This window comes from Theropithecus gelada, chromosome 6, assembly GCF_003255815.1.
Source record: "Theropithecus gelada isolate Dixy chromosome 6, Tgel_1.0, whole genome shotgun sequence".
Classification (NCBI taxonomy): domain Eukaryota; kingdom Metazoa; phylum Chordata; class Mammalia; order Primates; family Cercopithecidae; genus Theropithecus; species Theropithecus gelada.
In genome coordinates this window covers 89,039,868-89,064,978 of record NC_037673.1, presented here as the reverse complement: position 1 = coordinate 89,064,978, position 25,111 = coordinate 89,039,868, and the positions used below count along the sequence as shown (strand labels likewise).

The following is a 25,111-nucleotide window of genomic DNA, read 5'->3' as shown; positions in this document are numbered from 1 at the left end:
CTGGGCGTAGTAGATCCCGCGCAGGGAGAGGCTACTCCCTGGGGAGCATTCCAACCCCAGGTCCTCCCAGGCAAAGAAGTCCCACTATAAATAAATAAATAAACTGCAAAGTGGGGGAGGGGGAGCTGGAAAATGGATTCGCTGACAAGGAGAGATAATAAATGAGAGGCGCTTTCAGATAGATATCTCAGACGTGAAATTGCGCCCAGCTGGTTGTGTAAGCAAACAAATAGTTTCATGTTAGGAACTCTCAACTTGTGGCTTGATGAATAGGACACGACAGAGGTAAATGGGTCTTTAACTCATTTAGGAATACAACTCTTTGGCTTCCCAAGTAAAAGACCCAGTGACGCCAGGGACCCTGAGCAGGCCCTTTAACAAGAGTTTTATTAGTTCCCACTTGTGTCCCCCTCCACTACTCCTCACACTCCTCATGGTCTGCTATTTGCAGAGACATTCAGGTGATTTGTTGTGAGGAATTGCAGAGCTCACAGGAGGAGTTATAAGGTGTGCCTAGGAGTGAAAGAAGAGGAGAAAGATTTTTAAAAATAAAATCTCCCCACCCCCCTACATGCTTCAAGCAGACAAGCTCAGGTGGGCTCAGATAGAGGGGACTCCAGATCCCCATCACCCCTGAATGCAAAGCTGGGTGGTTGGACCTCTTGGGAGCCAACCAAGACCCTGTGTGGCTGCCAGAGGCCAAGAGCCTGGACGAACTGGAAGGGTGGAGTCCCAAAAGCTCATGGTTCTCCTGGTGGGCAGGAGGGACCCACATTCCCACCATAGGCTTCCACTCAGCCTGGTCCCAGGTTGGGATGTGCGTGTGGGGACAAATGTCATACTTTTCCTCCCTAGCACCAGGCCTTGTCCCCTGGCTGCGGATAAAGTGCAGACTCCTTCCCTATCAATTCCCAGAGAAGAGCACTTCCTGAGATGGCCTGATGTTTTCCACAAAGCTTGTGGCTAAGGTAGTTTAAACAGATTTCAAAGCTCCTAAAGTTCTCAGTTGTCCAGCAAGCCTTTAGATTAGAACAGCGAACGTGTGACTTTCCTAAGTCACTGGTGATTTCGAGAGGGAAGTCACCTTATGTGGGCTGCCCTCCAACTGTTAAGAAGAATTTCCTCTTGCCCTGGGGAACGAGTCGACTCTACCCTGCCCAGTTAGCCCAGTCTTACTCCCCTGACTCTTTAGGGCCGCCACCGCCCCTGCAGGCGAGGTGTGGCTGACAGCCCAGAACGACTGCCTGGCCTACACCTGCTGGGAGCCCCGGTTCCACGGCTCCCCCTGGCGTCCCACATGAAGGTGGGCTCACTGCTCAGGAACCTTCTGGAGGCCACCCAGGCAGAGGAGGCTCTCAACTACACCTCGCCTCCTGCCCAGGTCTTGGGCCATAGCGGCAACTGGGGACTGGGGAGACACAGGACGCTGAACCCGGGACAGCCTGGCCCCTCCTGGGGCCTGTCCCTCCGCACTGAGAGGAAACCCCGGACCGCTCCGAGCGCCCTCAGCCCGCAGGACCCGCCACTGTCAGCCCAGCCCGGGTGGGGTAGGGGATCCTTCACATCGCCGGAACTGAGAGCAGAGGGTACTTTCCAATTATCAGAAGGCTCAACTCGTTGCACAGATAGCCGCGTCTCAGCTCCCAAACTTCCCCTTAGCGCGTGCAGATTCCTGTCTGCCCTCCCTGTGAAGGAAAGCCAAGGGCTCCTGCAACCTGTTCGGCCGGCGGGGACGGCCACATGACCCCTGATTCCAGGGAGGCTCTGTCTCTCTCTGGATGAGATACACAGAGACCTCCGGTCCTGGGAAGACGACTGACTCTCTGTGGGTAATGCAGACAGGGGCCACCCCAGTCACAGAAGAGACAGAGGAGAAACCCACTGCGGGGAGATGGGGTGGGCAGGAAGGTCCTGCGGAGCACTGGAGAACCCCCGCCTCTCCCTTCCCTTCAGCCCTGGGACCTCCTGCTCCTAGAAGAGTCCGGGAGGGAGGCTGGGCGGCCATAGGAGGGCCTGCACTTCTTCCTAGGCTGTGAAGATTAGCCCCAGGCTTGAGCCCCGCCTTAGAAAGGTCGCTGGGATTCCCCAGGTCATGGGCAACGTTCCAGCCCTGAGGAGCAAGAGCCAAGTTAACCACTGTCACCTCTGGGCACTGGAGCAAGCGCGAGTACATCTCGGGCTACTGCAGCTGGCGGGCCAGTCTACACTGGGCGCCTTGCTCTTGGGCCTCCATATTGAGATTAATTGAAAAATACGTTTCCGACCTACGAAAATGTTTATCTGTTTTCATCAGAGGGATCACACTGTAATGAATATATTTACATCTCATTTCAGGAAAGGCAGGAAAGATCGCTGAGCTCTCCGAGGCAGCTCGTCTCCCCTCCCCCTCAGAGCCTTGGTTGCAGCCCACCCCACCCCAATCCGGAACCCGCAGCCAGTGGCGCTCGCTGATACTTCTTGGGAAGCGATCGGGGATTAACTGTGGGCTCTCCCCAACCCCTCCTGCCTTAGGTGTCCAACCTGCAGGGAGGTCAACACAGGCCCAAAGACGTTGTTTCTGGGCGTGGTGCAGAGGATGCAGCCCGGGGAGGGATAAAACGGGCCCTAGTGGCTCCATATCCTACCCGCCTGGCCGCCCTAGCTCAGGCCGGTCCCCAGGCGGGCCAGACTGCGGATCGTGGGCCTGCAGTGGCTTCTCCACAGAGAGTGCGGCAGTGCCCATGCTGCGCTGCACCCAGAATATTAAAAACCACAAGCGGGTTGGAGTGTAGGAGCTTGTTAATGCATTTGGTGGCGGGGGGTACCGGCGGGACGTGGAGACTTCCAGATAGCACACTGAAAGCAAAACATTGCCAGTGACTTCTGAAAGTGAAGCTCTTCCCTCATCCGGGCCTGTCTGGGGCTGAGGGAAGGGGGAGGGGTGAGAGGTGTTATTTTAAAAGATCTGGCTTTATTAATACGTTAAGAAAGAGCTCCCTTGGCAGTATGTGTTCTCGCAGCGCCGGCTCTGATCCTATAAAACATTCATGCTTCGAAAGCTGTTACACAGAGCTGCCCCCCAAGCACACCCACCGATAGGCCTCAGCGGGAGGCTTCTGCCCTCAGAGGGCCACTAGGGCCCAGATACCTCTTCTGTGAAGAACCTGCTCCAGCCCTCTGACTCCTAGGTTCCGGGTCCACGCCCCTAACTGCCACGAGCGGGGCGGGGCAGGGGTTCCCTTCACCCATCCGAGTTCCAGGACCCTTCTGGGAACCCATGTCACAGGGTTGGAGTGAAGGGCAAACCACAGCCACCTCTTCAGCGGACCATAACGGGGAGCAAAGTCAGGACTCCCAGGGCCGAGGCCCCAACTCTCTCCCAGACCTGGAAAGAGGCGGGATCTACTAGCGCCTGGCTCAGTGGCCTCTGAATGGCCCACTCCCGCCACCCCCAAGTCCCGCTCTCCATGTCCCTCTGTAGCTTCTCCAGCTCAGCAAGTTCCCACCTGCAGTAAAGCCCCGGTTGCCGCCGCCAGAAACTGAAGCAGGCTGCGCCCCCGGTGCTTGGTGCCTGGAGACTCAACCAGCGCGCGACCCTGCCTGCCCCACTCCCTGGCCCAGCTGAGCACGGGACCGCCCGCAGCCCATAAGGTCTCAACCACTGAAGTCAGCAACCAAGGCGCCCTGCCTCTCCGCAGACCCCAGCCCATGTAGAGCCTGGCCCTCTGCATTTACAAAACCAAAGTAGCAGCTTGGTTTTAGGAAATGAATCTAACCAACTTTGTAGTAGACTTTAAAAGTCTCCCCTTTCACACACCAAAACCTTCAATTCTAATAATAGTTGAGGTGGAAATTAACAAGGAGTTCTCTTGCACGGATAACATCCATCAAATAAGCAGACACATGGGTTTTGCTAAATTCTTTTATTTTTGTTTAAATTTTCACTTCAATTTTAATTCTTGAAGAACAGCCTCGACAACATATATCGCACTCATTATAAGAAGCAAAGGGTTATATCAAAAATTATTAGTATAGAATCACAGGAAATCTGGTTTGGAACCAGAAAAAAATACAAAACAGATATAGATACATAGACACAGGACAATTTTTTATAATTATTTGGAAAATGTTATTTTCCCCTAATTCTTGTTTCCTTTTTCTTTATGCGCATACGATGTTTAAATTTTACAAAAAATGAAAATAAAGACTAATATTTTACAAAATGAATAACAATGTTCAGTGTGTGTGTGTTTCTACATAGGTTTCAGTCCACTTCCATATGTGTTGTTTCTGTACAGAATATATCCACATCCGTCCACAATAAATCCTGGAAGGTCCATTAGTTTCCTTCTGTTTTATTAAAATTCTCATGGTCCTCTCTTCCAAATTTTTTTTCTTTTTTTCACCAGACAGACACAAGGTTCTTTTTTTTTCTTTTTCTTTTTTCTTTTTTTTTTCCTTGCCAACGTGCTCACAGATCTGATCCTAAAAGAGTCTCTTTTTCCCATGCTTTGTAGCTCGGGTTGTATTTCTGCTGGGTGGGCTGCTCTTGTCTCGGCCCTCCTCCCTCCCGCCCGGCCTGCCTGGCCCGCTGCACCTCCCGGTGTCCCCGCGGCTTTGGAGTCCTTGGCCCAGGTGGGTCCACTGAGTCTCTAGGGGGACGGGGGCAGGTGGGAAGCGCCCAAGGTCTAGGAGCACTGGATGGACATGTAAGGCCAGTTGAAGCTGCTCCCAGACAGTAACATATCGCGGATGAGAGTTTCGATGGGGGTTTTACCTACCAAACGGACGAAGAAGAGCTGCTCGATGACAGAGGAGGACACGGTGCGCAGCGAGGGCAGTCGCAGCAGCAGTTTGCCGAAGCGGCTGGGCTGGTTGGGGTACTGACTCCTCACGTACTCCTCCAGTGCGCACTGCGACTTCTCCTGCAGGCTCTCGATGTGGGCCGCATCCGACAGGCCACAGGCGTCTGCCCGAGCAGCCACAGGAGGGAGAGACAGGGAAAGGTAGCACACGGTTAGGCTGACAAATAGCAAAGGCACAAATAAGTCATTATTTTTCTTTAAGGAGAAAAGGGAAAATAAAAAAGAAGTAAAAGAGAAAAGAAAAATTCACCCTCCCATACCTCTCCATCCCCTTCTTCATTCCCTTCTCCCCAGCCCCCAATACAATACAAATAAAAATAAATCAAACCCCCACCAAGCCTATGGGAGCTGGAGAGACAGGCACACACATGCAGAGGCAGGAACCTCTCTAGTCCCTTTGTTTTTCCTCTTTCACCTTTGGATTAAATAATGTACAATGCTGGAACCATGTTTGCTGTGCTTAACAACCTGTCCTCCGCGTGCAAGGGAGCATCTTTCTGGCCATGCTCATTAACTTTCACCCCTTTTGCCTGTAATTTGGGGGAGTTCAGTACCCCTTAGGAAATATATGGCCTGAAGGGAGTTCTTAAAGGATTCCTGGAGTCCCCTCTCAAACCCAAACAACCCCAACCAGAAACCTCAAGGAGAACCTAGATTGTGTAGTGAACAAACACATGGGAGGGGGTAAGGAATCATGGGCTGGCAGTGCCTGGAATCAGATGAAGCCCATGCTTTAGCAATACATGATTTGAGATCCACTATCTATGCAAGAAAGGACTCTGCAGCAAATCCTTGGTGAGGATGTACACTTCTATCTATATCTAAGATCAAGTAATTGAAAATTGGTCACATCTCTGTAAGCTGTATAATAATCAGGAAGAATATGACTCAGTTACTCCAGGCTGCAGAAAGGCGACATCTTCGGCGATCAGACACAAAGCTAGGCTACAGGCAGCAGCTGCTGCTGCTTCAGAACTGGGGGGGGGGGGGGACAGGGGTGGTGGGGAGTTGGTGGGGGACTTGGGGGAGATAAGCTTTTGGTGGCAGGACCAAGGGAGAAAAAGGCACCTCCACACAATGACAGCACCTCAAAATCTGTGTGCTTAGTTCATGTCAACCAAGGTCTTGGTCCTCTAAAAGTATTTCAGGGCAGCAGATTATACTATATCAACTAACTAGAGGCAAGCATAGGGAGGGGAAGATGGAATAAGAGAAATGGAGTAAAGGCATCCTCTCCTAGTTCAAATACCCACTTGTTTCTTATATTAATAATAAATATTTTAAAATCCGGGAAGATCACAGAGGAGCCCTTAGCCAGTCAGGAGGTTGACTAGAGATCAAAGGCAGAGTTTGCTAATATATAGATCTGGAAAGAAATTCATGCATGGCAATGCCCCCAAAATGACATTGTATAATTGTGAATGGGCAAGTGTGACCCTAAGAAGACACAACAAATGATTCAAAGCGAAACCTGTGTCTGCTGAGTTTCTGAGCTTTATGTCCTTATATTTCAAGAACTGGGACTTACAAAGCATTCTAACACCTTCATCTACAAGGCTATGGCCTCGAGCAAAAATACAAATAAAACTAGTGATAATTCAAGAACTTCTGAAGCAAGTCTCCTTTGACCTCAGATACAGACTAGGTTCTTCTCAGATGTCTAATTACTCCAGCTAGCCAGTTGGGTATATCCACACTGGTCTGATTTGGGAAGCCAAATGAGACTTTATGGCTATCAGGGCCAGGGCAGTAAGAGCTCTGTGGGGCTTTGCTGCTTAAGGAAGGGACCCTGAGTTTGGCCCTGCTTGCTAACCTGGCCCCGATGAATGACCCTCACTCAGACCCAGACCCATATTTACATAGAGCTTGCTTTACATGCATTATCTGTCCGTATGCTATGGATCATTCTCAGTCCTAGACAATGCAATGTGAAAAGGACCCCTTGGTACCCCAGCAGATTTCTTTCTTTTTTTTTTTTTTTAAGATCCATATAGCATCCCCTTAGCTCAGTCAAATATCTATCTGACATTTACGATTAGGGCCCTTGGAGTACAAGGTCACTTCCCGACTTCCAAACAGGCCGCTCCAAGAAAGACAAGCCCAGGAAAGGCCTGCCTGGGTCCTGTGCCGGTTGCTTCCATTTCTTCCTTCCTTTGGAGGCGAATGCCTATAGCTGGGCCTGCCTACCAGGTACCAGCCAGCTAGCTCTGTGGCTTCCCTCCGGCAGGAACCTTGGTTCTGGTCTGGCTTCCCAGTCTGGAAACTCATTCAACCCTTTGCAACAGGATTCCCCCAACTGTGGACAGAAGGTATGAGCTCCCAGATCAACTAGGGGGTTGTGGTGACAAAGCTAAGTGACCAGGGGGTGTAATGCAGTATATATTTACGCTCCATGAGTTATACTCCAAACAAGAAAATGAGGCATAATGTACAAAATCCATGTCACACTTTTTATACGGTAGTGTCAGTATGGGAACTCTTGATATTTCTTCTACAGTGTATGGAAAATAAATTATGTAAATAAATAACCATTACTGCTCAGGCCCTCCTGGCTTAGCCTTTGTAGTACAGAGAATGTATTTCATGTTGTGCATTCAGAAGAGTTTAGTGTTCAGGAAATATAGATGTAATCAGCTGCCATAACTAGAAATCAAAGTTATTATTGTGCTGAAAATGGATTTATTGTATTTATGTTAACTAGATGGTTCCTTTCAGAGAAAGTCTCATTTTTTTGAAGGAATATTTAGGTGTATGAATTAATGAATTTTTAAAAAAGTAAGTTCAGGTCATGACCTAGTCCTTGGATGCAGTCCAGAATATTAAGGATTAAACATACCATCCGGAGGCCAAATGTGAAAACCACCACGGGGGACCCCTGTGCCAGCTTCAAATACTTAGCCAAAGCAAACCACATTGGACAATATGTCTAAAACTGTCTTTTCCATCATTCAAAGTTTGCTTAAAAGTTGGATGACTTTGAGAAGGCTTCCCATGAATTCCCTTCTGGCTAGCAATCAAAACAAGTTTAGTCAAAAGTGGAAATGTGTTGCATGGGGGGGGGGGCGGTGAATTACTACTGACAGCTCTATTTCCATTTTCAGATATTCTACTTGCAATTTTCCAACAAAATAATGTTATTGTTCATTTCTAGGCACTCTTTGCACCTTGAAGACTTGATTCAAGAAACTTCTTTGTAAAACTTTTTAAATGAACACTTTTCACAGGAATGTTTTAGTATGGAAAGTTAAAAGAAAAGCATGAATAATTCCACAATGCTTGCCCGAAGCCTGCACAGTCTTCACCTCTCTCTGGGAAAGGGCATGAGATTAGCAAAGTCAAGGGGGTTCAAAGAACCTTAGGGAGTATAAGGAAAAGAGAGGAGAGACCTTTCCTGAGAAGACGTCTGTCCAGTTCCAAGTCGCATTTCTGCTTCAAGACACCTCGCTGGATGAGATTTTCAAACCCCAGCTTCCCTGACACTGGCTTGCTTCCTGATGAATTTGGCTAAAGAGCCCAGTAGTAGACAGCCAGCCAGGCCCCAGGCCTGCCAGAGCTGAGGCAGCCTGGTTGCTGCTTCCCAGGCTCTTTGTCACTTTTGAAAAACACGTTTCCATCAAGAAGACTTATTAAGATAAAACGCATTCAAACACAGAGGAGACTATTCCATAAATCTTCCATTTGTTTTAAGGTTTGCACTTTATCCTCTTGGAAAGAATAACTCCCTCTCTCACTTGCAGACCTGCATTTGCACTGAAAGTAAAAGGGGGGCAGTCCAAGTCCATGGTTCTGGCCACCCTGCATACAAATGAGATGCTCTTGTCTAAATAAATTATCTGCTGTTCAGATCGATATTAATACTACATTTGCTACATTACAATATTGTGCAAATTTAAGAGTCATTTTAATACAATGTAAATACGATTCTTCACGCATGAAAGCCAAGAAATATTGATAGATTATACCATTGCTTACTGTTCAACAAGGCCTTAGGAAAGGGATTTTGGTATCTCTGTTCAAGAATGGTTTTAATTTGGCCATTGGAAAGCCTGGCTTTAGGACAGATTTATTGGGATGGTTTATTTGTTCTCCGAATGGAGGAATTAAAAACAATACTGCCAATAATGGTGGTAAAACTGCAGCTAACCCTACTCACAGTGGTCAGGGCCCAAGACCCAGTGTAAGCAGCACTACTTCCCACCAGCGTCCTCTCTGGCTTTGTTTCTATTTCTCCCCATTACCTGCTGTCCTGGGTGTTTATATGTTTCCCTCTTGCATGTTATAATAATAAAAAGCCGGCAATGTTCTCAGAGGCTCAGACCAGAGCCCTTCAAAGGAAACGTTAATGCACTTTCCTAGAAGTTAATTTGAACCATCTATCATAAGAGAAATTGTTAACATACATGTTACCACTGCCTACACATAATTTGATATTTTTAAAGTCACTCTGTTAAATTTCCAACCTTCATGTGTTTTGCATAGCTTTGGAATTCATCTCCAGGCGGGGAATCCTCCCATACTTGCGGGTTCTACAGTATTGCCTTTGTTTTTTATCTTTCTTGTTTAGATCGAATCCGTTTTTTACGACCCTCAATAACCTCAGCAACTGCAAACATGAATGGTTTCCGATAAGGGAAAATCAGGCAGCGATAAAGCGGGATTATTTATGATTTATTTGTGCGTATTCTTCTCTTTCCACCTCTCTCTGTGTCTCTCTGTGTCGGGAAACTCATCCAAGGAGCGTGCCACAAAGGGTAAGAAGCCACATTCCCACGTTCTTTTCCTTCCCTCGCCTCCCCCAGAAACGCTGAGCTCTGGCTCACACATAACACGCACCACACACACACACATACACACACACACACACACACACACGCACCCAGACGGACCCACCCCCCCCCCCCCCCCCCCCCCCCCCCCGCCTCAGACACACACCCGCGGCAGCCGCGGCCCCACGTAGGGGTCCGCGCGACCAGGCCCGGCCGCCCGCCGGCCGCACCCGCGCCGCCTCGGTTCCCGCACCGCCGCGCTCCCAAGATGGCAGCGGCGCGGCCGGCCGGTCCCCGCGCGGGGGTCACAGACCCCGGCCAGGCTCAGTGCACAGCGAGGGCCCGACCCGACACGCACCGGCTGCGCGGGAGGCTCCGAAGGCCAGGCCCGGGCGGCGCTGGGCCTGCGCTCGCCGCCGGCGCGGCCTGCCCTCCCCGCGACCGCAGCCTCACCTGACGTGAACAGCACGATGGCTTTGAGGCAGCTGTACTCGGCCGAGTCGACGTGCAGCGCCTTGAGCTTCTCCACCTGCTCCTGGAAGATGCGGATGTGGTCCATGAAGGCCACGACGCGGTCGGCGGACATGGGCGAGGCGTGCAGGCCGGCGGCGGCCAGCAGCGGCGCCACGTGCAGCGGCATAGAACACTGGGCCGCGTTGAGCACGAACAGCTCGCTCCAGGTGAGGCGTAGCAGGGACACCTGGTCGGTGATCTGCAGATCCGGGAAGAAGGGGATGTTGCGGGCCCACTCGACGGCGCTGAAGAGCAGGCGCGCCGCCAGCTCGCAGATGTTCTCGATGCCCATAATGTTGTTGGGCTGCATGCACTGGCTGCCGTAGCGCGACGTGGGGTAGGGCTCGGCGCGCAGCAGCAGCGAGATGTAGCCGGACAGGTAGCAGTGGCCGTTGAGGGGGTCCCCGTTGGTGAGTGCGTACTGGCCTGGATTGGGCTGGGTTGGAGGCATTCTTCCTCGCTGAACCGCTGACAAAAAGAAAGAGAGAAAAGAGGCAATGTGCATCCAGGGGGCTTGCGAACATTGCCGCGCCGCAGCGTACCCAACACAATGCAGAAGCTCTTCCCGCAGCCACACGCGCCCCGCGCATCTTCTCCGGCTCGCTCTCACAGTCCACACCGCTAGGAGATCTGGGGTGAGGCCCTCCAGCTCCACAGCTCGATGTGTCCAGCCATCGCCTGAGCCCTTGGCCACCTCAGCCCCGCCGGAGCTAGGCCTGACTACAGGGCCCCCACCCTGGCAAGGTCAAGAAAGTGTCACCCAACCCCTAAGCCACCAAGGGGGAACACACAGATAAATGAAACCCCACTCACCCCTCCAGAATGGGGGGAAAAAAATCAAGGTTAAAAAAAGGCGAAACCGGAGAAAGGTTGTGGTTCTAGGCAAATGCCTAGCGGCCTCCTCATTTGCAAGCAAGCAGCGTTTTGCTGATAAAATGTTTCCACATTCTCTTAAAATGCTATAGAATAATTCTTAAAATAGACACAAGTTACATATCCTACTAACCACTTACAACTTTTGAGTAGAGAACAAGTATCCTGCGCCCCTCCCTTCTCCTCTCCTCCCCGTCGCCCCATACAAAGTTCTCACTATTAAAAGCAACAGAAAATTGAAAATTTTCAAGAAAAAAAGTTGAACTTACAGTAGCCAAACATTATTGAAAAAAGTAGGAAATATAATTAATGTCTGTCCTGCGCGGTGCCACTGCAACCTGCAGCCAGCTTTTGCCCAGTGAATGCACGAGCTTTCAACTGCAAAAACACTGGATTCATTAACCATCTGAATGCAAAACGTAAGCATGCTTTGAGTTCTTAAAGCTGACCAAAGTTTTTTTTTTTTTTTTTTTTTTTTTAATGTGTATGTTTTACTTCAACAGTGCCAGCGTTTTAAATTGCCATGTAAACAAAGACAACTTTAGGAAAAGTTAGGGCTACTGAACTCTTCCCCCCAACAAATTAATATAGATATGTTCATGTACATGTAGCTGTCTTATTTCAGGTTTTGCTCTATTTTCTGAAGTTTGCTTTGATTCTAATTTTAATGCAAGTTCCAGTGCAATTTAAGCTCTTGAAACATAATGGCTAGAATACTTTTTTCTAATTATAGTTTTGAACTTGGCAGTTATTTTTCAATTAAGTGAGAGTACAATTCAAAGTTGTTTTTTTTTTTTTTTTTCTTTCAGATGCCTACAAAATCTCCCTGGAGCTAGAAATGAAGTAGTCATATTTGTCTGCTCCTTAAGATCTGAAGGAATTCAATTTCTTTTCTTGTGGCATATAAAATATAATTTTAAAGTCAATTACAAGAAGGAGTAATCTGCATTCTGCAAAATTGACTGGTTCGCTAATTTGACTATAAGACATCTTTAATGATTGTCAAGAGATAAAGTTTAACTGTAAACGGCTAAATATATTTATAAGAAAAGTACTGCATCTCTTGCCACATGAACATGAAGCATATCCAAATACAACATAAAAAGTTGTGTTTTTTTTAAAAAACAAAGCCATACAACACAGGGATTAAATGATGTGGAAGCTCATGCCAGCTGCAGTCTATGCATTATGGCCAAATCAGAAGGATCGGTAAATGCCGTTGTAAATTGTAATTTGTATGCAGTATTTAAGCAGAGGGTGGAGTTTGATGAAGAAATAAAACGAGTATCATGCTTTAAAAAAAATGACACAACTATGAAAGCACGGTTCAGTCACAAACTTTCCTTTCAAAGTAGAGGGGTGAAAACAAGGCCACAGCTCTGGAGGAGGCGGCCCCAGCTCCGTGAAGAAGAGAGGGAACCAGTGAACGGGCCAGAAGCCCCCCTTCCCCCCTAATTAGACCTACAAGTGCAATAAATCTCACTCCTCTTTTTCCAAGCTAAGCTTCCAAAAGGATGATGGCAGCAATGAATCTATGGTTCAGGGTACTCCAACCCCAACCCTCCCCCATTTTAAATAAAGGGTATGAAGAGGTGGAGGGAAAAGTGTAATGAAAAAAACACAGAAACAGAGTTTTCTGGGGGAAATAAGCACCCCTCCCCAAGTTCATGCCAGCACAGCCCCAAGCAGCCTCACGCACACGCGGGAAAGAGACACACCGAGCACATCCAAGACAGAGGGAAGAAGGGGATTTTAAGCCACAGCTCACGATCTCAGGGACACAATCCTGAGCAGGCAGCGGGCGGGGTGGGGGAGCCGGGGAGAGGAGCGCAGGCCGGGAGGGGGAGGCAGCGGCAGTGAGCTGGGGAGGGCGGGGGGAGACGCCGGGGGAGGAAGGCAGCGGGGAGAAGGGAAGCTGGGACAGGCCGGGACCACAGGAGCCCCAGCCCCACACAGCAACCACCCGGGCGAGAAAGAAAGAAAGAGCCAGGGAGGCGGGCGAAGCGCGGGGAGAGAAGCAGAGAAGAAATATTCACCTTCCCGCCTCATGCCCACTTTGAGGCACTTCTTGAGGCGGCAGTATTGGCACTGGTTGCGGTGGTGCTGGTCGATGGGACAGTTCCTGTTGGCACGGCATGTGTAAGTTAAGTTCCTGCGGACGCTCCTCTTGAAGAAACTTTTGCAGCCCTCGCAGGTGAATTGGCCGTAGTGCTTGCCGCTCGACTTGTCCCCGCACACCACGCACTCGATGTGCTGCTGGCTCTGGCCCGAACCGGGCGGGCCCTGGCCCTTGTCCCCCGCCGTGCCGGGGGTGGCGGGCGCTCCGGGCTGGCCCGGGGTCTGCGGCGTGTGCGGCGCGCCCGAGCCCGCCTGCTGCTGCTGCTCGCCGGCGCCGCCGCCGCCGCCGCGGGCCGCCTGCGCTGCGGGGTTGGGGCCGCCGGGGTTGCCCCCGGCCACGTCGTCCTGCGGATCTCGCCAGCTGCTAACTACCATTGCCATATCTTTGGGCCCGGGGAGCGCTGGGGGGAGCCGAGCTGCTCGCCGAGGGCCGCGGGGCGCGCCGGCGCGCTGGGAGGGGAAGGGGAAGGGGAAGGGGGGAGGGGGAGGGGGCGGGGGGCCCGCCGGGCGCCCCGGGGTCGCAGGAGCCGAGCCCGAGCCGGGCACCGGCCGCTGCCTCCGCCGCCGCCGCCGCTGCCGCCGCTACTGCCTCGGCCGCCCCGCTGCTGCTGCGCGCCCGCCCGCCCTGCTGGCGTTTTGTTGTGGTTCCTGCTGTTTTCTTTCTCTCTTTTTGCAGCCCCCCCAGGCTCTCAGGCTCCCCCCCCAACACCCCTGCTCCCCTCGCCCGCTCCCCCCGCGCTCCGTTCCTGGGGGGGCCGCGCTCTCCTTCCCCCCTCCCCACCCCCCGGCGAGCAAGCTCCCTTCTCTCGCTTTTTTCTTCTTCCCCAAGTTGCAAAATCAGAAATGGCACAGGCGGCAGCCGGGAGCGGCGCGGGGCGCAGCGCCGGGGGCGGCGGGCATGGGCCACGGCGCGCGCACACACTCGCCCTCCGCCTCGCCCGCACCCCCGCGCACACACACACTCGCACACACACTCGCTCACCCGCGCCGGGCGCCCGCCCGCCCGCTCGCCGGCCGCTCGGGCTACGCGCAGCGCGCGGGCTGAGCCGACATAGAGGAAGCCGGCGAGGGCGGAGGCGGCGGCGGCGGCGGAGGAGGAGGAGGTAGCGGCTGCAGGCGCCGCTGGAGCTGCCGCCGGAGCTGCTGCGGCGAGCGCCGCTGGAGGAGCCCGGGCCCGGGCCCGGGCCGGAGTCCGAGCAGGAGTCGGGGCCGCAGCCGGAGCGCGAGCGGAGGCCGGGGCCGCCCGCGCCGCCGCCGCTGCTGTCCCGGCGGGAGCCCTCGCCGGGCTCGGGAGTGCAGGGAGCGCGGTGAGCCGAGCAGGGCGCTGGGCGAGGCTGCCGGCGGCGATCAGGGCGCGCGGGTGTCGGGGGGCCAGGTCCAGGGCCGGACGCAGCCAGCCATTCAGGAAGGCAGCGCTGGAGAGCGGGAGGCAGCCGGCGAGGAAGATCACACACTTTGCTCTTTTTGTTGTGCCGGTGGCGCCGGGCTCTAGCTGCCTTCTTCTTTCGGGAGGTGACGGAAGGGGGAAAAAAATACGGGATAATTCACGCCGGCGACGAATTCACAGCGAAATAGAAAAAATAAAAATCAGAAGAAAATAATTGCCAAAAAAAGGAAAAAGGAAAAGCGAGAGAGACATCCAAAGTAGGTCGAATAAATAATCCTCTTCTTTTCCTCTTTCTTGCTCCTTCTTCTGCTTCTTCTGCTATAACACACAGAGCTAGTTAAAAAAACCCTGGAGATCGCCCAAAAATGTTCTTTTTTTAGTATTTTAAATAAGTGCTCTTCAGCCGGGAACCAACACCCTCCCTCCAAAAAAAATCATATATGTATAAAATAACGATAAGAAGAATACGAAGGGGGTGCCTCCTCCTCCTCCTCCTCCTTTTTTTTTCTTTAAGTTTAGCCCTCTCTCTTCTGCAGGAATGGAGTAAAAGAGACGAGGAGGGAGAAAAAGGAGAGAAAGAAGGAGAAGAAGGGGAAAACAACTAGTAGAATATGTAAGAAAAGAGAAAGGAGAGAGAAGAGAGGTTCAGAGAAGAGAGGAGAGAGAAGAGAGGAGGGAGAGAGAGGGGGGAGAAAGAGAGGAGAGAGAGAGAGACAGAGAGAGAGAGAGAAGAGAAGAGAGAGAGAGAGAGACCCAAAAATTGAATGCGTTTAAACGGGAGGACTCGCAGAGCAATGTTTCCGAAAGGGGGATCTGCGCGAATGTCTGTATATAGTGAACTTTGACACTACTATTGAAACTGACACGTTTCTATGGAGATCGCTGCCTTATATGGAGCTCGTGTCAAGGAGCCAAGAGAAGGGCTGCTGGCAACTGATAATCAAAGGCGACTGACTGGTCAGAGCCCTGAATCGGGGGGAGAGAAAATGGGAGGCTAAGGTTAGCCAAGCCTCCTGCACGCCATTGGTTGGAGAGCCCCTCCCCCCTCCTCTTCTGCTTTCTTTCTTTTTTTCCCCCCTCCCTCTTAGCTACCTACAGACTGGGATGGTGTGGGGAGGAGGAGAGAAAGTGAGGGAGGGGGGTGTGTTTCTGACAAGCGCAATTTACATTGAGATCGCCCTGCGCTGCTATTTACTCTGAGACCTGATTAGTATGGGTCGTCTATGGTCACACACACACACACACACACACACACACTTACGCATACACCCCAGAGGGGGAAGGGATGACGAGGGGGGGGAGAACGCCTAGCGATGGGCAAAAGGAGAATTAGAAGGAAATTATTTTGATTTCTTCTGAAAAGTTTTTAAAATTAGATTTTATGAGCGTGAAGAGAGTGTCATTTAAAATGTTTAGAAAAAATTTTAACGGGAATGAAACCCCCACCATTTTAATGATTCGTGAAATATACTGGATTTGGATTGTTTTCTTCTCTCACATATAAGCACAATCCAAGTCTGGATTCTGCTCATTTTATATCCTTGTTATAAACAAGGTAGGATCTCCCTATTTTTTGATCCAAAGTATACCTGGGTTTAAAAGGTTTAATGACGACAAAGCACACTCCTGGAATTTGCAGCTATTGCCACAAATTCGATCGGAATCAAGGGTTCCTATTTATCCCAAAGACGATTTTAAAAATAAACTTTCCAATCAATCCAGTTTTTCCTTCTTCTTCTTCTTCTTCTTTTTTAAATCACCTGGCTGTTCCAAACTCCAACAATGCTTCAATAATTATTAATAAAACAGTAGTAAGTCCCCATATTGTTGCGGGGTGGGGGGAGATTAGTGTGGCCAAATCAGTCCCGGGAAAAGAGCAAACAAACGAGAAGATGGAGAGGGGGGGAGGCGGAGAGGGAGAGAGAAAAGCGGGAGGGGGAGGGAGAGAGAGGAGACGAAAGGAGAGAGAGAGAGCGCGCGAGACATTGAGAGAGGAGAGAGAAGAGAGAGAGGGGAGAGAGAGAAGAGAGGAGAGAGAGAATGAGAGGGGGGAGAGAGAGAGAGAGAAGAGAGAGAGAGAGAAGAGAGAGAGGAGAGAGAGAGGAGAGAGAGGAGAGAGAGAGAAAGAGAGACCGAGACCCCGATTCCCGAAGGTGATTGGTCGCGGGAGGAGGGGCAGGCGGGAGGAGCGGGTCCCGCGGCGGGGCTTGCAAGAATCGCTGGCTCCGGCTGCCACCTAGCGGACGGGAGCCGCTCCCGGGCGGCACACAGCCGAGTCCCTCCTCCCCTCCCCGCAGGCAGCCTGTGCCTTTTCTCCAAACGAAGACAGCACTTTGAAAATTCTTTCAATGGATTTTTTTTTCCTTGAAAGATCGTACTGGGGGAAAATGATACTTCTATTAGTTACATATTCTCCAATCGCATACTCGCACCCCCCTCGTTTTGAGATCGCTCCCCTAGGCAGGCTCAGGCGGGCGCGGAGCGGCGCGGAGTGACAAAGCCGCCGCTGCCGCCGCCGGGGGTGGGAGCAGCGCTCGCCCGCCCGCCCCTCGATTCGCGAGGGCGTAAAAGTTTGTCTCAGCTCGAGCATTCCTAGTGCCAACATGCCCTCAGGTAAAGGTGGAAGTAAATGGCCACGCTGTATTGACAGAGGTAGGGTTTGTTTTTTAATACTCGTTCTCACTTTAAGTCTCACCAGGGAGGGGTTTGGGAAGCACTGCGTGTTTGGGGGACGTTTTGCGCTTCCCGGTCTCTCCAGCCTACAAGTCGGGAGTCGGCGACCGCTTAGTGATGAGAGATGATTTTAAAGAGCAGAATAAAAGGCTTTCCCGTGTCTGCCCCACAGCCCCTCCAGCTCGAATAATGGAGAACTGTCAATGCACTCCGCGAGCGGTGGCCCATTGTAGCAGCTGATGGCGAGGAGGCGACTGGGGGTGGCAGGGGCTCCTTGCCCTCGCCCTTATGCCCAAATAAACGCGCAAACGCGCTTACATCTTCTGGTCAGTTAAAAGGTGAAACGAACACGATTAAAGTAGACCAAAAGCAAAGAAAGAAAAGAAAATCTTTCTACGTACAGATTCTAAATCGTACTCCCCATACAGTCAGAGGCAGGCAGTCGAGGGCAGAGGCAGCAGGCGGAGAGAGGGAGATAGGGTGAGGGAAGGAGAACGCGGAGAGAGACGGAGGGAGTGGGAGACGAGCAACAGCGAGCGCCAGGGCACCGCAGGCACACTGGATGCCAGGTCCGCCGGCCCAGCCGCGCTCGGACCCTGGACCGTGCGTCGTGGGCACCAGAAACGAGACTCGGCCAAATCCTGCCTCACCAGGCAAGTAACGGAATGGTTATCGTTTCTCTTGAATTTGGGGTTGGTAACGGGCAGGGCCGGAAGGCAGTCTTGGCTCGCACGGCCTCCGCAGGCCGAGAGCAGAGTCTAGGCAGCCAGGGCGGGACGAGGAGAACTTTCCGCGGAGCCTGCTCGGGAGTTGCCCTCGCTCGGCCTCTGCCTCGCCGTGGCGCGAAGGCGAGGATCGCGGCCGCCGCGCCTCCTTGGAGGGGAGGATCGTGCCAGGCGAGCAGCAATCCACATTCAAAACAAGCTGCCCCCACCCCCACCCGCTATTCCCTCTCTCTCCCACGGCGGGAAACGGATGCCTGGGCTGGGGACGGGGACCCGCCCGTTTAACACCGGCCGGGCTGTTCCTACTGGTGCCGAGCGCAACCCGCGGTGGAGCCGGCTGCGGAGTCCGGCCCGGCTGGCCCTTGTGCCCGCGCCTTGCCTGGTTGCGACCAGAACCTGGCGAGCCTGCCTGCAGCCGTCCACCTGCGGGCGCCGTTTGTAACGCCATCCCCTAATGTAACGCGATCGATGGCTGCCTGTCTGATGTGGGCGATAGTGTCAGCGGATTAAAAGGGACATCAAGCTGCTCTCCCGAGCAGACAACCTGCGGCGGCGGCGAGAGAGCACCGGGATTCGCAGCCTAGCAGCAGAACCAGACTCCCTGCGCTGCTACCAGCCGACTGGGGGCGGGGAGGGGGTCGCCTCCCAGGGGTGGGGACAGAGCGGGTGTGTTGAAAGGAAGAGGCTCAATTAAAACCAACAAGAGCGCTTTCCTCAGTGCCGGGCAGGGGCGTGCGTTTGCGTCAGAGTGCGCGCGGGGGGCGGGGGCAGCAGACGGTAGGGACCGCACCAGGAGGCTGGGGGGGCTCGGGAGCGAGGCGGTCTTGCCTAGCTGTGCTGGCCCGGGGTCAGGCCCTGTAGGCGAGGGCCAAGGCGAGACAAGATGACAGCTGAACCTGCCCGGGAGCAGCGGCGCCCACCCATCCTTACTGTGGACTCTCAGTGCCCCCACCGAGCTTTCAAACTTGAAAGAGGCCCCTGGGACCCGGCGTGACCCTGGGGGTGGGGAGAAGTTGGGCCGGCGAGGCCTCAGGCGAAGCCGCAGGCTCCTCCGGAAGGAAGGGGGAGGGTGCAGTCCCCTGTCCTAGTCCCAGGGGTGGGAGTGGGAAGCTGTTGGTGGTGATGCCCGGAGCAGCGGAAGCCCGCGGCTTTTCGGAGGAGGGGAGCGGCTCGCACTCCTACGGGGCATCCGTGCCAACTTTCTGTCACAAGAGGGGGCGGGGAGAAACCAAGTCTTTTCGAGGAGGGCGCTGTCCCCCTCTGGAACTCGTCCGGCCTGAGCGGCACTTAGAGCTGTTTCTCTTCGGAAGCCTGTGCTCCCCTGCCGCGGTGGCACACCCACAGGGCGCCCCACTTGTGCTCATAGCCCTGCCTCCAGCAAAAATGTCTTCCCCAGAGGCACTGAGAGGTCAGCTCAGTTCCTGGGAAGCCCTTTCTTTCTATCTTCAAGGTTCTCGTTTGATACTGGTCCCACTTGGCACACTTGTCCTGGGCCTAATGCGACCCACACTCAACCAGGAAATAATGATATCTTTTGTTGTGGGGTAGGATACCTAACAGAAAACTGATCACAGTTTTCGAGAGTACTTAGATCCCCCAATTGGGAAATCCTACATACTTGCCCAGGCACGCTCAGCTGCAGGAGCAGAAAACGCAGTTTCAGTGCTCACTTTTATTTCACCCACCCACTCTTCTTCAGATCTTCCTCCCTTCTAGGCCCGGCCCTTCACCTCGGAACCTTAAACTAAGTCTGGACGTGGTTCTTGGACTCAGACCGCTGTGGCTTTTGCCTCAGCATCCTACCTGAGGCCTCCAGCCAGGCCCACCGGGGCTCAGCCCTCTCCAGGCTTGCTCTCTCGGTTTGGCGGGTCTGGGAACTCTAAGGGCCTCACCGGGGCCTGGGCTCCCGGGAGCCTCCCTTCCTTCCTCTGCCTTCCTGTTCCCCACAGACCTGTTCAGTGCACACTAGATCTTTAGTGTAGTTCCCCCAAAAGGCAATGAGAAGGTACCGCTCTGCCTGGGGAAAGGAATTAGGCTGTAAGCCTATAGTACCCTTTGCGGGCTGCTAGCATCAAGCTCAGCGTTAATCACGTTTTAAAAGACATACCAGACAAAGGTTGATCTCTCCCAGCTCGCCACCCAGTAAATTGTTGTGATCTGGTGAGAGAGGAAGAGAAGCACAGATCGGTTTGGCTGCACATTCAGGGATGACTTGCGTTCCAGACCCTAGAGTCCGGATCTAAGCGGACTGTCTAGCCTGTTAAGGTACTCCCTCCCTCCATATCTTTCTTTACGAGGCTGAACCGTTTTCACTAATTCTATAGGTTTTTTTGATATTGATATCTTTGTCTCCCGAAAGTCATTCATTTTGGCTTTTTGGTAAGTCACACTGAACAAAAGTGACCTTGTAAAAACATTTTCCAAATCTAGTTCAAGAGCCATGGGACCCTACAAATGATCAGATATGTGTAGGAAATTCTCTTTTTTACCTCTTCCCTACCTCAAAATCGTTAAAAATGGTATTATTCTGTTTAGCAAGACCACAGAACAGAACTAAGCCCGTTTTATCGAGCCCATCTGGAGAGATGAACATGCCTGCAATCATTGAGAAAAAGGTCAGTGCCTCTGATCTTGCTGCAGACCTTTCCCAAAGAGCTTATTTGAAAGGTGCCGAATCAATTAGTCTCCCCTGGCATGAGATTAAAGCCAGGAAGGACATAGTTGAAGATGTATTTAAAATGGTCTCGCACAGATCTTTTGGAAGAAAGGGTGGAGAGAGGCGCAGGAATGCCCATCTAATATTTTGTGATTACTAAAACACAAAACCAAAACAAACAAACTAAACCCCAGCCTATCTCAGAAATCTTTACCCCCAGGACTGAACCCAGCCTATATTGTGGCTGCCCAGTTGTAAAAAGTCCTGCCTTTATCAACAAAAAACCAGGTGGACAGGCCAAGTTAGGAGTCAGGCTTCTGCTGGACTGCCTACCCTTAGCCTGTACATGTAGTCAAACCGTCAACCCAACAGACTCCAGTGTTTACTATCGCTCTGGTAGCCCAGGCATTTCTTCTTTGTCACCTTTGGGTTGAAATGCTCAGAGTTAAGTGCTATACCTTAGTTTAGTTTTCTATCTCAAACCGGTCATTTAAAGCACGTGTTTTGAAAAAGAGAGATAAGGGAAGCACTTTCCCTTTTGGCCTAGGCCCCCAGTTAGAGGGCCCAGGAGAAGCAGCAGGAGGAAGGATGGCAGGAGAGCAAGCACTGACCTTTGGATGCAAATCAAGCCTTTTTAGAGGAGGAAAAGTGACAATCATTCTCAGCACACCAGTGAAACCAGAGCCAAATATTTACTTTTTATAAAAATCAAGTCTTAGCTATCTAAATGCATTTATGCAAAAAGAAAGAAAGGAAATAATTGGAGACTTTTATGTTACAAAATGTATTTATTTTAAATACCCAGCTTGAGTGAAGAATAAAACTGCATGGCTATTCTTCCCTATGGGTTAGGTCTGGATGAAAGTTGAAGTTTTGAAATGAGTTTGAAGGTTGTTGGAGTACCCTGACAATAAAATCAACTGCTCTATATAATCATTTCCCTTAATAGTTACCTGTCAGAGCACCTATTTCTTTTACTACAGGATTAGCCCATCAGAAGTAGATCTGAGTTGGATATTTTACTGACTAAAGACTGCTCTAATATGTTTAAGTCTTTAATGTCACTTTCTTTACTGCCTATGAGATAAACTAGTGGAAAAGTATTGGCTCAAAAAGCCAGCAGATCTGCTGGTGTTACCAGTCATGCTGCAATGGTATATACCTATCAGAAGGTTGATCTAAATAATAAACCTAACATTTCGTCTAAACTGTCAGTGGAAAGATATATTTATTACAATGTCCTCCATCATTGAGGAGAGAGGGGTTTAGGTAAAGTTTAAATTAAAAAAAAAAAAGCATAAGCATAGTACAACACTGATATAAACAATAGAACAGTAAACAATTATGCTATGTATATTTTATTTACCCATTTCAAAGGTGGAACATAAACCTAGCCCATCTTTGGGGGGAGTTAATAAAGTATTCCAAATGCATGATCTAACAAAACTTGGGGATCGTTCTATGTTTTATTGTTACCCCCCTGCATAAAATCTTCTGAAGCTGAAAAGAGAAAGGAAAGGGCTTTTGTGTTAGTTGATCCTTGGCTATTCTAGGGCTCAGGTTGGTGTGAAAGGGACGAGGAGGTCACTTGAAATCTCCTTTTATCTACTCTTATTTTCTCTCTGGATCAGCAACTTTGAATAGACATCATCTAATCGCTCTTAATGGAAAGAAACTATGGGAGCAACAAAAATGCCTTTACTCCAGGAGTGAATACATGCATGCGGACAGCTAGCTGAGCTTTCATAGAACTGAATCTCTGCACACATGTACTTAAAGATTTTTCAGTTCATGGATATATACATAAATATTTCCCATACATGGGATTAGGTGATTAGGTGGGTTATTTTGCCCTTACGCATAAGTATGCACACATGTCTACCTTAGAATTCTCTAACAAGCAAGTCTAGGTGATACTTTCAGCTGACTCTTCATTCAGCTTTTTCATGCCGTCACTCTCTGGGCATATTTAAGTACCGAAAAAAAAATAATTAAGAACACAATGGACAGCTTTTTCCAGAAGTCATCTTATTTCCTTTCTGTTTTCAACTGGAAGTCACAGTGACAGGAGGATTTCTCTTCGGGGGAGGAGAGTGTGTGACAGGTGGGAGGTAATGGGGCAAGACAAGACCTTTACTTTCAATTTCTCCCCACAATTTTTTCTTTTTGTTTGGAGTTAAATTGGTTAAAATACAATAAATAGTGGAAAATAAGAGCCTGACATTAGGCAGTTTAAAAGTTTTACATGCTATAGACACATGTCTCCAAATTCTTGAAGCTGAGGAATTAATCATAATTTTTTGAGATAGGAATTAATAAGTCTCATATGCTGGTTAAAATGTCCAAGTTGTCTTCCTTAGGCATTGTTATAGTATTTACTTCAAAAAGAAAAACATCTCCCAGGACATTTAATATGAATGATAATCCAGAAAAGGACATTGGATTTCTAGGACTGAAAGCACTGGGCTTTACCTCCTAAGAGGTGGATGCTCCCCCTACCCTATGTTCTTCTAAGTAAAATTCTCATTGCTCCCAAAGCTTGGGACACTTTAATGTAAAATTCCATCAAGGGAATACACGGTTACCAGGGCTACAAGTTCCCATCTCAACCTGCCAACCTCTCTTCCTCTGGCTCCAGATCCCAGAGCTGGAGCTGTCAGGGCTGGGACTTGGGGGACACCCCCCCCAGGCTGCAGGCGATTGCAGTTCTAAAGTTTGAAGTTGGGTGGGGGAGGATTAATCCCTCTTTAACTCCTTTCCTTCCCACCCTCAATTCTGAACCCCAACGGATACGTTTCCCTGGGTTTCCTAGTGAATAGGAGCATAGGAGCCGCCCTGTCCAATAAAGATTAAATTAAGTAGAAGAATCCCAGCCGCTGGATATTTGGAAGCTCCGGTGGGGCGTCAAACCGACGTTTAACACATTTTTTCCACTCACTGTGCACAAATCCTGGACCTGTTTGGCTTAACTTTTAGAAAGAAAGGAAGAAAAAAAGGAAGGGGAAAAAATCAAAGAAAGTCACAGAGAAACCCCGCTTTCAAGGGGGAAGTGGTTTTAAACTCAGAGAGGCTGAGGCAGAGGTTGGGCTTCCTGACCTTTCCTGTCTTTTCTTTTCTAGAATCACTCCCAGAATTGGATCCTGTCCCCCACTCCCTCAGGGCTCAGAACTTTTCTGTTTTGGCGGTCTGACTCTATGTTTATTCCTTAGGGACGGTGTGGTGGCCCAGGGTCATGACTGGATGTGTGGGCAAGGGGCGAATTGAGAACACAGTGGCTTTCTCTGTGGTGACAATTTCTATTTTTTTAAATAAAGGTTTTGGTAGCATGAACTGAGCAGTTTTCTCCGGTTACTGTCTAGCAGGAGAAACAATGGTTTTCTCTGTAGGCTTTCAGCCACTGGACAACTAACCTTGAAGCTGAGGCCCAGTCCTGTGCCTCCTCCCCCGGGGGCCATCCCGGCCCCCAAATATTGGCTGCTCACTCCCATCTGCTCTTCTAGCCCCTGGGCGCAGTCCAGAGGGGCAAAAGGCAAGTCCCTTCATGGCAAAGGCTTGTCCATGCAAACACAACATTGAATAAATTAACCTCAAACCAGCTAGTTGGGGTGTAGTAGTTTAGCAGGACTAATTGCAGACAATGGAGCTGAAATGACTTTTCCAATTAGCTGCTGGTTGGAGTTTAGTTGGAGGAACTGTCAGCTCCAACGATGGGTAATTGCTTTATTGCTCACAAAACTATCATCTATTTAGAACATATGTGCTAATTACTCTGGATGGGCGTCGAAAAAGAGACCATAAATCTAATAGCACTTAAAAAAGTCTATGGTGCTTGTAAGCCGCCCCAGCCCCTTGCACATTCTCTCCTGCCCAGGTTGGAGTGATAGATGGCTGTCTTTCAGGAAGGGAAGGTTTGGACAGGAGGCGAGGACGGAGTGCTCTGGTCAAATCACTTGGAGAGAGACCATCCCGTGCGTGCTGTGCTGAGGCGATAAATCACTGTCATCAAAACCGGTCCCCTCTTTAGTCGCGCACTTTTCATTTTCGCAAAAGATTACTTTAGAAATCTTTTAATTGGATTATGCTGGGAAATTAATCTCCTTTAGCCTTGGCTAAATTTATTGTGGCCACTGACTGAAGGAAAACCCTGTCACTGCAGTGAGGGCCATCTCCCCTTGTTCGTTTTTCCGCCGTCTTCCAGGATCTCCCAGTTGCGTGTGACAGTCGTGCCCCAAGTCCTCGGGAGTGACTGGAGTGAGAAAGGGTGGAAAGACACATCTGGGCAAAGGCCGCGGAAGTCCCCAGTGCATCCCCTTTGTCCTAAATGCTACGTTTCTGTCCCGGATTCCCTAATTCCATATCCTGCATCCCCACACGACCTTGCCTTTACCAACAAGGGGTTCTGGAAGCCTGCTGCCGGGAAGGAGTCTGGAGTGGCAGGAAGAGAAAGTGGGGTGTGTCGGGGGAGCACTGCCAGCCAAACTCACTAGTTTGCTCTCTCCCCCGCACTCCCTTTCTGGGCCTTCGGCAGGGAGCTGCGGTCTTGCGAAGACTACTTC

At 50.8% G+C, this 25,111-nt stretch overlaps 1 protein-coding gene, 1 long non-coding RNA gene and 1 pseudogene across 8 annotated transcripts in view; 2 read left to right on the top strand and 1 right to left on the bottom strand.

Moving 5' to 3' along the window:
• Positions 1-370: 370 nt before the first annotated feature.
• On the bottom strand, positions 371-15,413 carry NR2F1 (nuclear receptor subfamily 2 group F member 1). 6 transcript variants are annotated; one of them, XM_025389094.1, is made up of 4 exons: positions 13,033-13,576; positions 10,064-10,591; positions 4,761-4,948; positions 371-513 (listed from the first exon to the last, which is right to left on the bottom strand). In XM_025389094.1, the coding sequence occupies exons 1-4, from the start codon at positions 13,493-13,495 to the stop codon at positions 442-444; spliced, it is 1,251 nt and encodes a 416-aa protein (XP_025244879.1). In that variant the 5' UTR covers positions 13,496-13,576; the 3' UTR covers positions 371-441. The 6 variants fall into 6 exon arrangements, with proteins under 6 accessions (XP_025244879.1, XP_025244882.1, XP_025244880.1 ...); XM_025389097.1 differs by lacking the exon at positions 371-513 and having other exon boundaries at positions 3,888-4,948; positions 13,033-13,256; positions 13,380-13,572; XM_025389095.1 differs by lacking the exon at positions 371-513 and having other exon boundaries at positions 3,888-4,948; positions 13,033-13,378; positions 13,412-13,572.
• A 1,328-nt stretch (positions 15,414-16,741) lies between these two features.
• On the top strand, positions 16,742-17,835 carry LOC112626905 (annotated as a pseudogene). Its single transcript, XR_003119981.1, has one exon. The product of XR_003119981.1 is annotated as an uncharacterized LOC112626905 (transcript).
• The window catches only part of LOC112626906, a 177,517-nt gene continuing 169,380 nt past the window's right edge, over positions 16,975-25,111 (top strand). The window contains exon 1 of the long non-coding RNA XR_003119983.1: positions 16,975-17,153. This is a non-coding gene — a long non-coding RNA (uncharacterized LOC112626906). The remainder of the gene's footprint in view (positions 17,154-25,111) is intronic.